General features: G+C 44.0%; 1 protein-coding gene across 2 annotated transcripts in view; it reads left to right on the forward strand.

Moving 5' to 3' along the window:
* Positions 1–9,194: 9,194 nt before the first annotated feature.
* The window catches only part of FSTL1 (follistatin like 1), a 56,822-nt gene continuing 52,725 nt past the window's right edge, over positions 9,195–13,291 (forward strand). The window contains exons 1-2 of one of the 2 annotated variants that reach the window (XM_040250927.1): positions 9,195–9,634; positions 9,796–9,852. In XM_040250927.1, the coding sequence (XP_040106861.1) occupies positions 9,632–9,634; positions 9,796–9,852 (60 nt within the window). In that variant the 5' untranslated portion in view covers positions 9,195–9,631. Of the gene's footprint in view, positions 9,646–9,795; positions 9,853–13,291 lie in introns of both variants that reach the window. The other variant, XM_040250935.1, reaches the window with a different exon arrangement.

Here is a 13,291-nt window from a genome sequence, read left to right on the forward strand (position 1 = left end):
ATTTACAGAACTTTCAGAAATTAGCTTGGAGAAGATTGTGTGGATCTAGCACCTTTAGACAGGGTAGAATAGGCACATATATAAATTATACGTTGTTCTGTATATGTAAATAAATACATAAAATATGTACCAAACATTTGCCCAAGTTGCTGATGAAAGCATCTTGTCACAGGTATTCTCAATGATTAAACAAAATGTCACAATGAATTTGATTAATGTCAAAATGAATGTGATTAACAGTAGTAAATATTGTGTTCATTTCTAGAAATCTTTTGGCCTAAGTGTGAGATTTAGTTTTCTGTAGCAGTGGTCTTCAAACTTTTTGGTGACATACCTCCACCAATAACAATGAACCGACTAAATATATTATAAAACATACAGGAAACATGAAATAAGAAGACAAGTTAAAGATAATCAACATTCAAAAAACACATCATTTTACTTATCAATGGTCAAAAACCTTTATGCTCTTCCGGGAAAAATAATGATAATAAATTTAGTGAGAGTGGTGTTTTTATTTTATTTATAAAATATTCGCTTAACATCTTGTGACAGAGAAAATTGAAGGTATGATCCTAAGTCCAGTTTATTTTGATATTTGGCTTAATGACTCTGAGAAGTAAAAAAGACAACTTTTTTTTAATAGACAGAATTGTGTTTTCCCAAAACTCACATGTTGAACCACCAATGTGGCTGTATTTGGAAATAGGGCTTTTAAGGAGGTAATTAAGGTTAAAAGTCTTTCCTGGTGGCTCAGATGGTAAAGAATCCACCTGCACTGCAGGAGACCTGGCTTCGATCCCTGGTTGGAAAAGATCCCCTGGAGAAGGAATGGCAACCCACTCCAGTATTCTTGCCTGGAGACTCCCATGGACAGAGGAGCTAGGTGGGCTACAGCCCATGGAGTCGCAAAGAGTCAGACACAACTTAATGATTTGCACACACACAAGGTTAAAAGAAGTCAGAAAGGTGGAGTCCTAATCCAATAGAACTGCTGTCTCTAAAAGAAGAGGAGGACACCAGGGATGCAATCACACGTGAGAACACATCAAGGGGGTGCCCATCTGCCAGCCAAGGAGAGAGACCTCACCAGAAACCAATGCTGCCAGCACCCTGATCTCGCACTTTCAGTCTCCAGAACTGTAAGAAAATAAATTGCTGTTGGGTAAGCCACCAGTTTGTGGTGTTCTAGGCATTCTACTACGGCAGCCCTAGCAGACTAATACACTCCAAACATTCACAGATCTAGATGGCAGGTGTGTATCAGTGGCCCAGTCACAAGATTGTGCTAAGCCACTCAGTCATGTCTGACTCTTTGTGACCCCATGGACTGCAGCCCATCAGGCTCCTCTGTTCATAGAATTTTCCAGGCAAGAATACTAAAATGGGTTGCCATGTCCTACTCCAGACAGCACTATAAACCAATCATGCAAAAAATTTTTGTCGAAATTCGGCTAGCAAATTTCCATCTCCTCCGGAAATCATTTGCTCTTCAAATTAATTGAAAGTTACCTTCTTTAACTTTTTACAAATGCATAGATAAACTACTAAATCTCTTTGTTGGAAGCTTTTTAAACAGGGTTAGAAAATTTTGTGAAAGGTTTTAAAATGTGCATACATGAGAGTTTTTATGGGTGCCTCACCATTTTTATTTGGGACAACAAAATCACCTAACAATGAAACGCTTCCAAATATCCAATTTCAAAATACTTTCTCCACAGCATGTTTATTTCAAAGAGCAATTACTTTCTCACTCATTAGCATCACCAATTTTCCGTGTAGGGGTAGATTGTATGTGGGTTATTTTTTTAATCTGATAGGTAGCATTCTATTTGTTATCATATAAAAAGCTAACAAATTTGGAACAGCAGTCTTTATATCAGGCAAAGATCTGTGTTTTAAAGTTCAACATTTACGGCCTGTGTCTCAAGACAATCTGTGAGCCTCTGTGTGGCACAAAATATTTTCATAGTCACTTCCCATATCAATACTAAATATTAAAATATCCTGCTCTATGTTAATTTATAAAATTAACCACACCAATGATTTTCTATAGCATGGTATGCAGCTCTGACCTCAGTATCCTTGCTGCAGTAACTCATTTGTAGCTTATCTGTGAATTGCTGGGCGCAGGATTCCATCTGTGAGGGTAGCTGTGGAATGTTATCCTGAGTCCCTTTGCTCTATTCAGAGCAGCCACTCCTCCTCGGTTTTACTTACACAGGTCTTCCAGAAGATACTGAGTTCATTCAGTTCAGTTCAGTTCAGTTCAGTCACTCAGTTGTGTCCCACTCTTTGCGACCCCATGAATCGCAGCATGCCAGGCCTCCCGGTCCATCACCATCTCCCGGAGTTCGCTCAAATTCACGTCCATCTAGTCGGTGATGCCATCCTAAAGAAGTCATTTATTATTAGGAATGTATCTTTTCCAACTATAGCTTTCTGTATTTGCTCACACACAAAAAGCAGTTCCTTGATTTCATTATTGAAACAATATAGTCAATCTTTAAGAAGAGAAACATTGAGACATCCATATTTTCATCCCTGTGTAGTAACTTTGCATGGTGTAACTTGCTTTAATGCTTGCTTTTCCTGCTAATTTTCAGATGTGTTTATATATAAACCATATATATATATATATAATTTTTGTATTTTTTTTGCCAATTCCAATGGTGTATGCTGACCAAAAATATGTTTTAGTTTGTCATCATATTGTTTTCCATGTACTATTTCTACTATTCTTAATTAGAGCAGGAAGATAATTGTTTCCCCTCAAGGTATGTCCTTTGCTATTTTTTTTTTATTTTTATTTTTACTTTATGTTGCTTTACAATAGTCCTTTGCTATTAAGTAAGACACCTAAGAGTGTCTCTAAGTATTTAATATCAAATTGAGTGAAAATTTCTAAAGTACTGAAATGAGTATTGCAAATATCACCCTCCAAAAACAAGTATCTGTCTTAATGTCTTTATGTTCCAGATACATGGTTTCTAAAGTTCTTGGTAATTCCAAGTATTCCTACTAAGTAACTCAAAACATACTAGGGTTGAAGATATCACCAATAATAATGAATATGAATCCACATTTCAAATAGTCTTATTGTTATTTTTGAGTTTGACTCATCAGATCTAATTAAGTCATTTGTTTTCACCTTGTTAGTGTGGCAGTCAGTGAGCTGTTTTCAGAAGTAGAAAATATGTCAGCTCTACCCTTTTCTTATTAATAGGAAGGTTATCCTCAATTTATGGTTCTGTAGCTAAAATGTTTTAATCTAGTTAAAACTAGGTTGTATACCATGTAAATCCATGTAAGGGGACACACCACAGTATGTCACAATATATTAAAGGGAGCTAGCTGCAGCCATCCCTTTGTGGGGAGAACGCCTGCTGTTCTTGGCAATGGTGTTTGGCAATAGGGTGTAATCCATGACTGTCTGACACAGGGACCAAATTTGAGGAACAGAGCCTGTCTACTATTTGCAAAGTTAATTTCTATTTTTAGATTGGAAATGAGTAAACATAGACATTCTAATATTCTTTTCCCATACCCTCTGGGAAAAGGGGCACCCCAACTTTGGAGAGTGCTGGTTTCACAGTGTAGGTTGGTGATTCATTACTGTAGTGGACATTGTTGACTTGGTCCCAGCATTCATTCCTGTCTTTCCTGTCAACATTACCCTGATTTTCTTCTGAGCAGATCCTCATTGGCTTAAACCAGTCAGCCCAGTCCAGCCTCCAATCAAAGTGATTGGTATGGAGATGTCAAGACACTCAATTCTGGCTATCTTTTTAAAACAGTGAACGCTGGGAATTTCCTGGCTGTCTAGTGGTTACAACTCAGTGCTTTTACTGCCATAGTCCAGGTTTGGTCTCTGGTCAGGGAACTAAGATCCCATAAGGCAGTAAAAAAAAAAAAAAAAAAGTGAACCCAAAGAGACTCTCTCCCTCACCTAGATGGGGGTAGTCCAACGGCATGATAAGACTGGCACTGTAGGCAGTTTACCACAGTGAGAGCATAGACTGAAACTCCCAGGAGCCGCCATGTGGAATCCAGGGATGAAAAAATGATGCTGAAGGTAAAGGGGAGAGATGGCAAGAAATTAGATAGTTGGTGACCTTATTTGAGCTCCAGCTGAAGGCTTTCCTGAAGTCAAATTTACCCCTGGATTTCTTAGCTGGTAGGTGAATAAATTCTATGTAATTGCATAAGCCATTTAGTCAAGTTGACTTCCCTATCATCTGCAACCAAAAAATTCCTCATGATACAGTTATCAACTCTTTTGGTTTTTTGTTTTATTATCATTTTTTATTAATCTTGCTTTATTTAGTGTTTATTATAGTGTATCAAGTTAACCATACTCTAGCACAGAATTATCATCAGTATCCTGCAAGGTCCTTCCATTGAATTATTCCCCTAGTAGCACTATATTATCCCCATTTTACAAAAGAGGACACTGAGACCAGAGAAAGTAACTTGCCCAAGGTTACTGAGTAAGTAATAAAGCCAAAATTTACTACCAAGGCAAATTTGAACCAAGGCAACCTGGCTCCTAAGCCCATGTTCTTAATCACTACAGTGTATCAGAAAGACTACACTACTCACATACTGTAATTTGGCATTGTCCAACTCTCTCATTTTTGCCACTATAATGAATATAAAGCAATATTTACTATTTCTTATGTAACTTTGGACAAGTTACTTAAACTCTCTGTGTCTCAATTTCCTTACCTATAAAATGGAGGTAATAAGATAATACTGATTTTATAAGGTTGTTGGATAGTTTAAATTGTACCTGTTACTTTGAACATCTTTTCTGTATTTATTGGCCATTTAGGATTCCTTTTTTGAGAAACTGCCTGTTCATAACTTTTGCCCATTTTTCTATTGAGTTTGTGTCTTTTTCTTATTGATTTTCAGGGGTCACATATTGAAGTCATGTCCATTTTAGACATTGAACATCTTCTAATCTATCACATTTCTGTGGTGCCCTTGATCAACAGGAATCTTTAGTTTTTATATGATCAATTTGATCAATTGTGCCCCAAATGTGGAAAGAATAAAGACATGAAAAACAATGTTTATGCCATCAGCAACGTAAACTCTAACTGAAGAATCAAAACCAACAACTAAACAATCACGTGTTAGACACTGTGTGTGTGAGTGCGTGCTCAGTCACTCCTGTTGTGTCCTACTCTTTGCAACCCTATGGACTGCAACCTGCCAGGCTCCTCTGCCCATGGGATTCTCCAGGCAAGAATACCGGGGTAGGCTGCCATGCCCTCCTCCAGGGGATCTTCCTGACCCGGGGATATAACCCTCATCTCTTGAGTCTTCTGCATTGGCAGGTGGATACTTTACCACTGTGCCACCTGGGAAGCCCCTATACAATCAACTATTAACCTCAGAAAAGTACCCCAATTTTTCTGAGTTTCAGTTTCCTTACTTGGAAAGTGGAAGCAATGACAAAATACTTTTCAGTTTGTTGTGACAGTTAAATAAAGTAAGACCTGGTTCTTGTAGTTGGTACCTGGCATATAATAATTGCAATTCATAAGCAGAGCACATCAAAAAAATAATAACAGCTACCATTTATAGTCATCAAGGCTGTATATTGTCACCCTGCTTATTTAACTTATATGCAGAGTACAGCATGAGAAATGCTGGGCTGGAAGAAGCACAAGCTGGAATCAAGATTGCCAGGAGAAATATCAATAACCTCAGATATGCAGATGACACCACCCTTATGGCAGAAAGTGAAGAAGAACTAAAAAGCCTCTTGATGAAAGTGAAAGAGGAAAGTGAAAAAGTTGGCTTAAAGCTCAACATTCAGAAAACGAAGATCATGGCATCTGGTCCCATTACTTCATGGCAAATAGATGGGGAAACAGTGGAAACAGTGTCAGACTTTATTTGGGGGGTTCCCAAATCACCACAGATGGTGATTGCAGCCATGAAATTAAAAGACGCTTACTCCTTGGAAGAAAAGTTGTGACCAACCTAGATAGCATATTGAAAAGCAGAGATATTAGTTTGCCAACAAAGGTCTGTCCAGTCAAGGCTATGGTTTTTCTAGTGTTTCATGTATGGATGTGAGAGTTGGACTGTGAAGAAAGCTGAGTGCTGAAGAATCGATGCGTTTGAACTGTGCTGTTGGAGAAGACTCTTGAGAGTCCCTTGGACTGCAAGGAGATCCAACCAGTCCATCCTAAAGGAGATCAGTCCTGGATATTCATTGGAAGGACTGATGCTGAAGCTGAAACTCCAATACTTTGGCCACCTGATGCGAAGAGCTGACTCATTGGAAAAGACCCTGATGCTGGGAGGGATTGGGGGCAGGAGGAGAAGGGGACAACAGAGGATGAGATGGCTGAATGTTCATCATCATCCTCTGTCCATCACCGACTCGATGGACATGGGGTTGGGTGAACTCCAGGAGTTGGTGATGGACAGGGAGGCCTGGCGTGCTGTGAGTCCCCACAAAGAGTTGGACACGACTGAGTGACTGAACTGAACTGAGCCATTTATAGAGGTCTACTACCTGCCTGGCACTTACTCTAAGTCACCATATTTAAATTCCACAAGCCTCTGCAAGGCATTATAGCTGCCATTTGTCAGACGCCGAAATCTAGGTTCAGGGAGCTCAAGTAATTTGACAAAGTCACACAGCTGGTATAAGGTGGCAACAATACCGAAAGTGTACAAGACACTAGACACTGTCGAGTCTGACTCTGCGACCCCATGGTCTCTCCATGTAATATTGAAAGCCAGGTTCATTTGACCTTAGACCTCCCGTGCTTTCCACTATGTCAATTTATTGCCAGAAACGATGCTAGAAAAAGCAATGAAACTTTACCTGGATCCTGAAGAAAAAGAGAAAAGAAAAAGACAGAGTTTTAATAGACAAAAGGAGGAAGGCAGAGAGGACACCCTGCCAGATTCTGAGGGAGTACAGTGCATACGCCAGGGATGAAAAGTACTGTGAGTTATTAGAGGGCAGAAGGAAAACTTGTACAACATAGTGCCCTTCAGTCCAAGCACAGAGATGGGGACAGGGTAACTATGGGGGGGAGTGTCTATTCTCTACTTCTATTTCCATGACGAGGAAGCAGGAGTACACTGCCTGTCCAGTGAGCTTGAAGGAAGAACTGGCATTGTGTCCTTCTGAATCCTCAGGTTTGGAAAGCAGGCCTGCCCCAGGAAGCACGTATTTTCTGCTTTTCCAGAAGTTGTAAAACTACAGTCAGCTTTTACAAGCAGACTTTCCGACTCTGCTTGTGACTGGTGTTTGCTGTTGTTGTTTGGTCTACTAAGCTGTGACTCTTTGAGATCCCATGGACTGTAGCCCACCAGGTTCCTGTCAGTGGGATTTCCCAGGCAGGAATACCAGAATGGGTTGCCATTTCTTTCTCCAGGGGAATCTTTCCAACCCAGGGATCAAACCCACATCTCCACTGTGGGATATGTTCAGTTCTGGACTGAAATTCAAGCCGGTCTTTATCCCCGTGGATCTAAAAGCCATGGCTACCATTCCAGTTTTCCCAGGGACAAAGCTGACATTTTGTTTTCCACCAGTCTGACTCCTTCAGCTATCTCAATGGATTTTGAACTTGGATGGGCCTTGTGGGTGTCATCTGAAGACCCCTAAGACTGCAACAGTATGCATTCAACAAATCATGGTAAAAGAGTGAACATGACAAGTTCAGAGAATGAGAAGATGGCCTGATTTGAGTAGAGAACATATAAGTAGCTTTTGTGAGTATTCATGGGATTATCCAGGCAAGAATACTGGAGTGGTTGCCATGCCCTCCTCCAGGGGACCTTCTGGACCCAGGAATCAAACCTGCGTCTCTTGTGTCTCCTGCGTTGGCAGGCAGGTTCTTTACCACTAGCACCATCTGGGAAGCCCTATTATAAGTAGCTTGTAAGGTTAGGTGGATGACTTACAAGAAAGACTTTTGTTTTTGATGTGTGAAGAGTGCTTAAGTTTCTGAGCAGGAAAAGAGCATGAGGAAGACAGTGTTTATGTAGAGATAATGTGGCAATGGGCTGCAGTGAAGGCCAGGGGAGGAAAACCAGGAGCTGAAGGGCAACCAGAAGTGGTTTCTAGAATTCCTGAGTGAGGAAGGATGAAGGTCTGGTCCAGGGAAGTGGAAATGTGAACTGGGGTGAAGGGATGAACCAGAGAGATCAAGGGAAAAGTGCCAGGATATGGTCACAACTGGGGTCCGAGAAGTGAGAGACCTTTTTCAGGCACCACTCTGAAAGATGTAGATAAGCATGCCCAGAGCTGGTGGGAAGTGGGTCTCAGCCTTCAGTTCAGTTCAGTTCAGTCGCTCAGTCGTGTCTGACTCTTTGTGAACCCATGAAACACTCCAGGCCTCCCTGTCCATCACCAACTCCCGGAGTCCACCCAAACCCATGTCCATTGAGTCGGTGATGCCATCCAGCCATCTCTTCCTCTGTCGTCCCCTTCTCCTCCTGCCCTCAATCTTTCCCAGCATCAGGGTCTTTTCCAATGAGTCAGCCCTTTCATCAGGTGGCCAAAGTATTAGAGTTTCAGCTTCAACACCAGCCCTCCCAATGAACACCCAGGTCTCAGCCTTGGGCACCTTAAATCTGAGGTATCAAATCGACTTGTTCTTGGCAGCAAGGACACCCGGTACAGGCTAGGAAAGAAGTTAGGGTTGGGAACAGTTTGGGGAGTCAACCTCGACAAAGTGGTAGCACACATTTGAAAGCCTCTGGGTAGCAGTTGGTGGAGATGTGAAGCATGAACACGGAGAGGACTTGGGATGAAAGGGATGGGAACAGGGACACAGGTGAAGCTGGGAGGAGAGCAAGGGGACACCGGTCGCTCCTGGACTGAAGGGAGGGACAGGATGAGGCGGCTGGCAAAGGTTGGAATCAGGATCTTGTCGGCAGAGGAGGATGGCTTCCACCTCCTCCCCCCTGTCCCGGGCCCCCAGGAAATCCACAGCTGGACCCAAAGCAGCTTTCCTCAGGCCGGCCTGTCTCTTCTGGGCCCTGAGTCCCCTTCCTCATGCTCTGGCGACAGTGATGCCTCTATCAGCTGTAGGGGGCGACTCCAGCTCCCCGCGCCGCAGGGTTTTCCCCCCCAGGTTCCTACGGCCCTTCAGAGCCGGGGCCCTCCCCAGCACCGCCCCACCTGGCCACCGCCGCAGCCAGCCCGCCCCGCAGCCAGCCCGAGCTGCCGCAAGCCACTGGCCCCTCCCGGGGGTGGGGTTTAGGCTCCCCCTGCCACACTCGCTTTGTTGCAGGGCACCCCCCAGGACAACCCCGCCACTCTGTCTCCACGTCCTGGGAGTCAGAAAGGTGCTAAACTAGGGGCCTGGTGGGAAAAGGGGCTCAGCAGCGCTCGGACGCTCGCGGGCTCGAGGTAGCTAGGGATTGGGAGGAGGGAGCGGAGCCTGAGCCGCGGGGGCCGCTGCTGCAGAAGGGGGAGGAGAATGGGGAGGAGCTGGGGGGCAGGCTGTCGGGGAAGGAGGGGTCTTAAGGGGCGGCGAGCCCAGGTCGGATTTCCTCTGAGGCTGGCGATCCGCGAAGCTCCCACCTTCCCTTAGAGCTCACTGCAGCCGCCTGCCCCGCGCCCTCCGGAGACCGGGACGGGACCATGGTGAGAGCGGGGTGCGTGGCGCGAAGCCGAACGCACTGGTGCGACCCCTCTGAGCGGCCGAGGGTGGCCGGGCGGAGGGGGCGAGCCGCCGGGACCCAAGGAAGTTTCCGGGGTCGGCACGGGGCCCGGAGCCTTCAGTCTGGCTCTTCTCTCTTCCGCAGATGTGGAGACGCTGGCTCGCGCTCGCGCTGGTGGCGGTCGCCTGGGTCCACGCCGAGGTAGGTGAGCCTCTGAGCAGGTCCGAACTCGGGCGCCGGGGCCACTGGGGTCTGCGCGTGGCGCGGGCGGTGCGTGCGTCCCTGGAGATGCTCTCCCCGGGTCGGACTGGGAGTTTCCATCCGCCGGGTGAGGGGGCGCTCGGAGCAGAAATGCTACTTAGGAAACTTAAACCTTAAAAATCAGGAAAAGTAGTTTGGGCCGTAAGCTGGAGCCCCACCAAGGCTAATATGGAGGGAGAGTGGGGAGGGGGAGTGAGGAAGAGCAGGGCCGATTGGGACAGAGGCGGCGACACGAGCAGGAGCCGAGTTCAAAAAGGCGCCTGAGTTCTTGCCTTCACTTGAGAGAAAACTGAGAATAGTTGGAGCCTTCTCCCTTCCGAGTCTGTCTCCTGGGGGAGGGGGGGGCGGGCTGGGGAGCTCAAGAGATTCTTCTTTTAGGGTGGGATATATATTTTCTCTCTCTCTCTTTTATAAAGTAAGATTATGATTCTCTGATTTTTTCTTTCTTTCTTTGTAAAGTGCCCTGGGATTTTGTGCTACTATCAGAGCCAAATAACGGCCTTTTAAAAGTCTCCGTTTTTTCCTAAACTGGGCATTGCGCAAGTATGAGTAATCCGTGGCTCTGTCCTTTGAGGGCTCCGCGTTTCCAGTCAAAGTATTTCAGCGCTTTTGGGGTAATGTTTTCTTTTCAACTCCAGTGACCTTCCTGAAACACTACAAACAAACCAACAAACCCTTCACTCACAAGCCCCTCCATTAACTCAAAGGTTTATGGACAGAAAATAAACAATTCTAAGTTCCCTGGGCTCTAGTCTCCAGAAAAGTGAGGTCAGAAACCAAACATTTGATAATTATGGCAGGAAATGTGGAAGGAATTAAAAAGCATGAGGGAGAAGAAATGGAATGTACATTACAAAAGAAATAGTTCCCTGGTGGGTGGTTATTCTCTCTCTTTGAATTTTTTTCTTCATATTACAGTTTAGCCCCACCCTTAGCATCACAGCTTTTCTGCCCAGAAAAGTCATAAAAGCCTGCAAGGTCTTCACGATTTAAAAAAATATGCACATTATACTGAACTCTCATTTAATTCACTACTACATTGTTGGTTGATCTGGAAACAGGAGCTGTTTTTACTCACAATGAAATTAAAAATTGGGCTTCCCTGGAAGCTCATACAGTGAAGATTCTGCCTGCAGTGCAGAGGACCTGGGTTCGATTCCTTGTTTGGAAAGATTCCCTGGAGAAGGAAATGGCAACCCACTCCAGTATTCTGGCCTGGAGAATCCCATAGACAGAGAAGCCTGGCAGGCTATAGTCCATGGGGTCGCAAAGAGTCAGACACGACTGAGCAACTAATACTATATTAAATTTAAAAGAGCTAATTTTTTTGGCTATCTACTTGTGTTGTAATAAAACTCCATTTGAATGATGGGGAGACTAAGTCAGAAAGGTCACATAACTTATCTAGAGTCTTAAGTTGTTAAATGGTAGAAGTGAGATTTGAAGACAGTCTGGCATCACACCCCAGGCTCTTAACCACTACCTCCCACAAGGACTTCATATTAGCCATGTACTTCTTGGCATAGAGCAGACCTTGGTTGGGATGCATACATCATTTCATTTAAAGCTTCCCAGAACCTTGTAGGGTCACTTTTGTTATCCACATTTTACAGGGGAAGAAACAGGTTCCAGGAGATTAGGTAACCTGCTCAAGGTCACACAGCTAGTTAGTTCTGAAGAAGGATCTGAACCCAGCTCTTTCTACCGGCAGAGGTCATCTTGAACTCCAGACCAGTTTCTCATGCATTTTGTTTTCCAGGGTTTGAGTTTGAGGGAGGACCCTTCTTCACTGGCTGATTTAGTCCTAGCTAAGGAACACCCTTGCATCCCCGCTATTGCCCTCAAAAGGCAAAAACCACAGTCCATTGATGGTTGAGGAGAATCCCTGATTTGTTTTACTGCAGGTTTAGGAATTGCCAGCTAGTGTGTGAAATCGCTCTGTGAACTGGAATGCAAGTGTGAGGAGTGAGGGGGCCATAGGTTCACGCGTCACAAGGCTGTGTAGCCCAAGGTCTGGGATCTATTCTCAGAAGCTGTTTGTACTACACCCCCTCCCCCCAGTGCATTGCAGGGAAAAGCTTAGCCCTCATAGGAAGTTCCCTCAGCAGCAATTTCCTGCTTGAGGTGGAAGAGCAGAAAGTACTCTCACAGAATTCCCAAGGCAAAATCTGCGGGGAGAGAGGCAAAATCAAGAAGTGCTGAGCCATGAAAACTGAGGAAAGGAGTGGTGCAGAAAGAAGGCTGTAAACTCAAGGTATGTGAAGAGTAGGTATGATGTAGGTTTCATTTCATGACAGATTATTAGGGATTATTTTTTAATGAATACAATCTCTTGGTGTCTGGACCTGGTAACCTTTGGCAAGTCTTTAATCCACATTTTAATAATAATGTACCTTTAACTATTAATGAAAAGATAAATTAATGTTAGTTTAGATATTACTTTCAGCATTTTATCATGTAGTTAATGGTGCTTGCAGTAGAAATTTTTTTCCTTGTTAGCTGTAATAACATATAGCAAACAAAGCCAAATACTTTACTGTCTTTATTGACATCCACTTTAGTAGTCTTTAGGGCTAAAATTATGCAAATATGATGAGCTTTTAAAATGAAATTTAGAAAACAAAGAGTTTTCTTGGTCCTTTTTGATTTAGTATAAGCACAAGGATTCAATTCGGCATATTTTTAAAGCATGTGATTGTACAACAAATTATGTTGCAATTTGAAGAACTAAGGCCTTTGGAATAGCTGCAGACCTCTAGAATCAGAGGTGTGCCAAGCTGGAGAAAAGGTGGTTGTCTTCATTATCAGTGTCAGTCTGTAGAAATCCTGTTTGGTTGGATTCAAGAAACTATTAGCAAATCTCGTTAAAGAAAGTGTTCTGTTTTGAATGTTTTCCATTGTCTCTTATTGGCACCTCAGGGTTTTTTTTTTGATTGCTTCCTCTCTGTCTTTCTGTCTTAATACTTCAGGCAGCCTCCATCAAAATTCCATCCCATTCAGCTGAGCTCACTCCCATGTGCTCATTAGAGTCTTCTTAAAGGGGGTGTTGGCCCATGTCTCTTGAGGAGCCCTGTCTCTTGATGTATTAGCGTCTGCTATGGATGAGGATTGGGGAGTGGCAGCACAGAGCAAACTTCCTCTTTTCAGAACCTTTTGGGAGGGGGCTGTATGGACCTGCTCACTCTCCCTCACCAGGCCCTCTCGGTGAGAATTACTACAGTTCACTGAGAAGTGTGGATAGCAGAGGCTGGGAAAGGTTGAGAAGTCAGCTGTTAGTGCATGTGCCCTGGGGTCTGAGTCCAACACCATAGGCTGGAGGGGACCCTGTGGCTCGACTGCCTGCTTCCAGAAGGCAGCCTTGGCAAGTGCCCGAGCACAC

This window comes from Oryx dammah, unplaced genomic scaffold (assembly GCF_014754425.2).
Source record: "Oryx dammah isolate SB20612 unplaced genomic scaffold, SCBI_Odam_1.1 HiC_scaffold_2, whole genome shotgun sequence".
NCBI classification, from domain to species: domain Eukaryota; kingdom Metazoa; phylum Chordata; class Mammalia; order Artiodactyla; family Bovidae; genus Oryx; species Oryx dammah.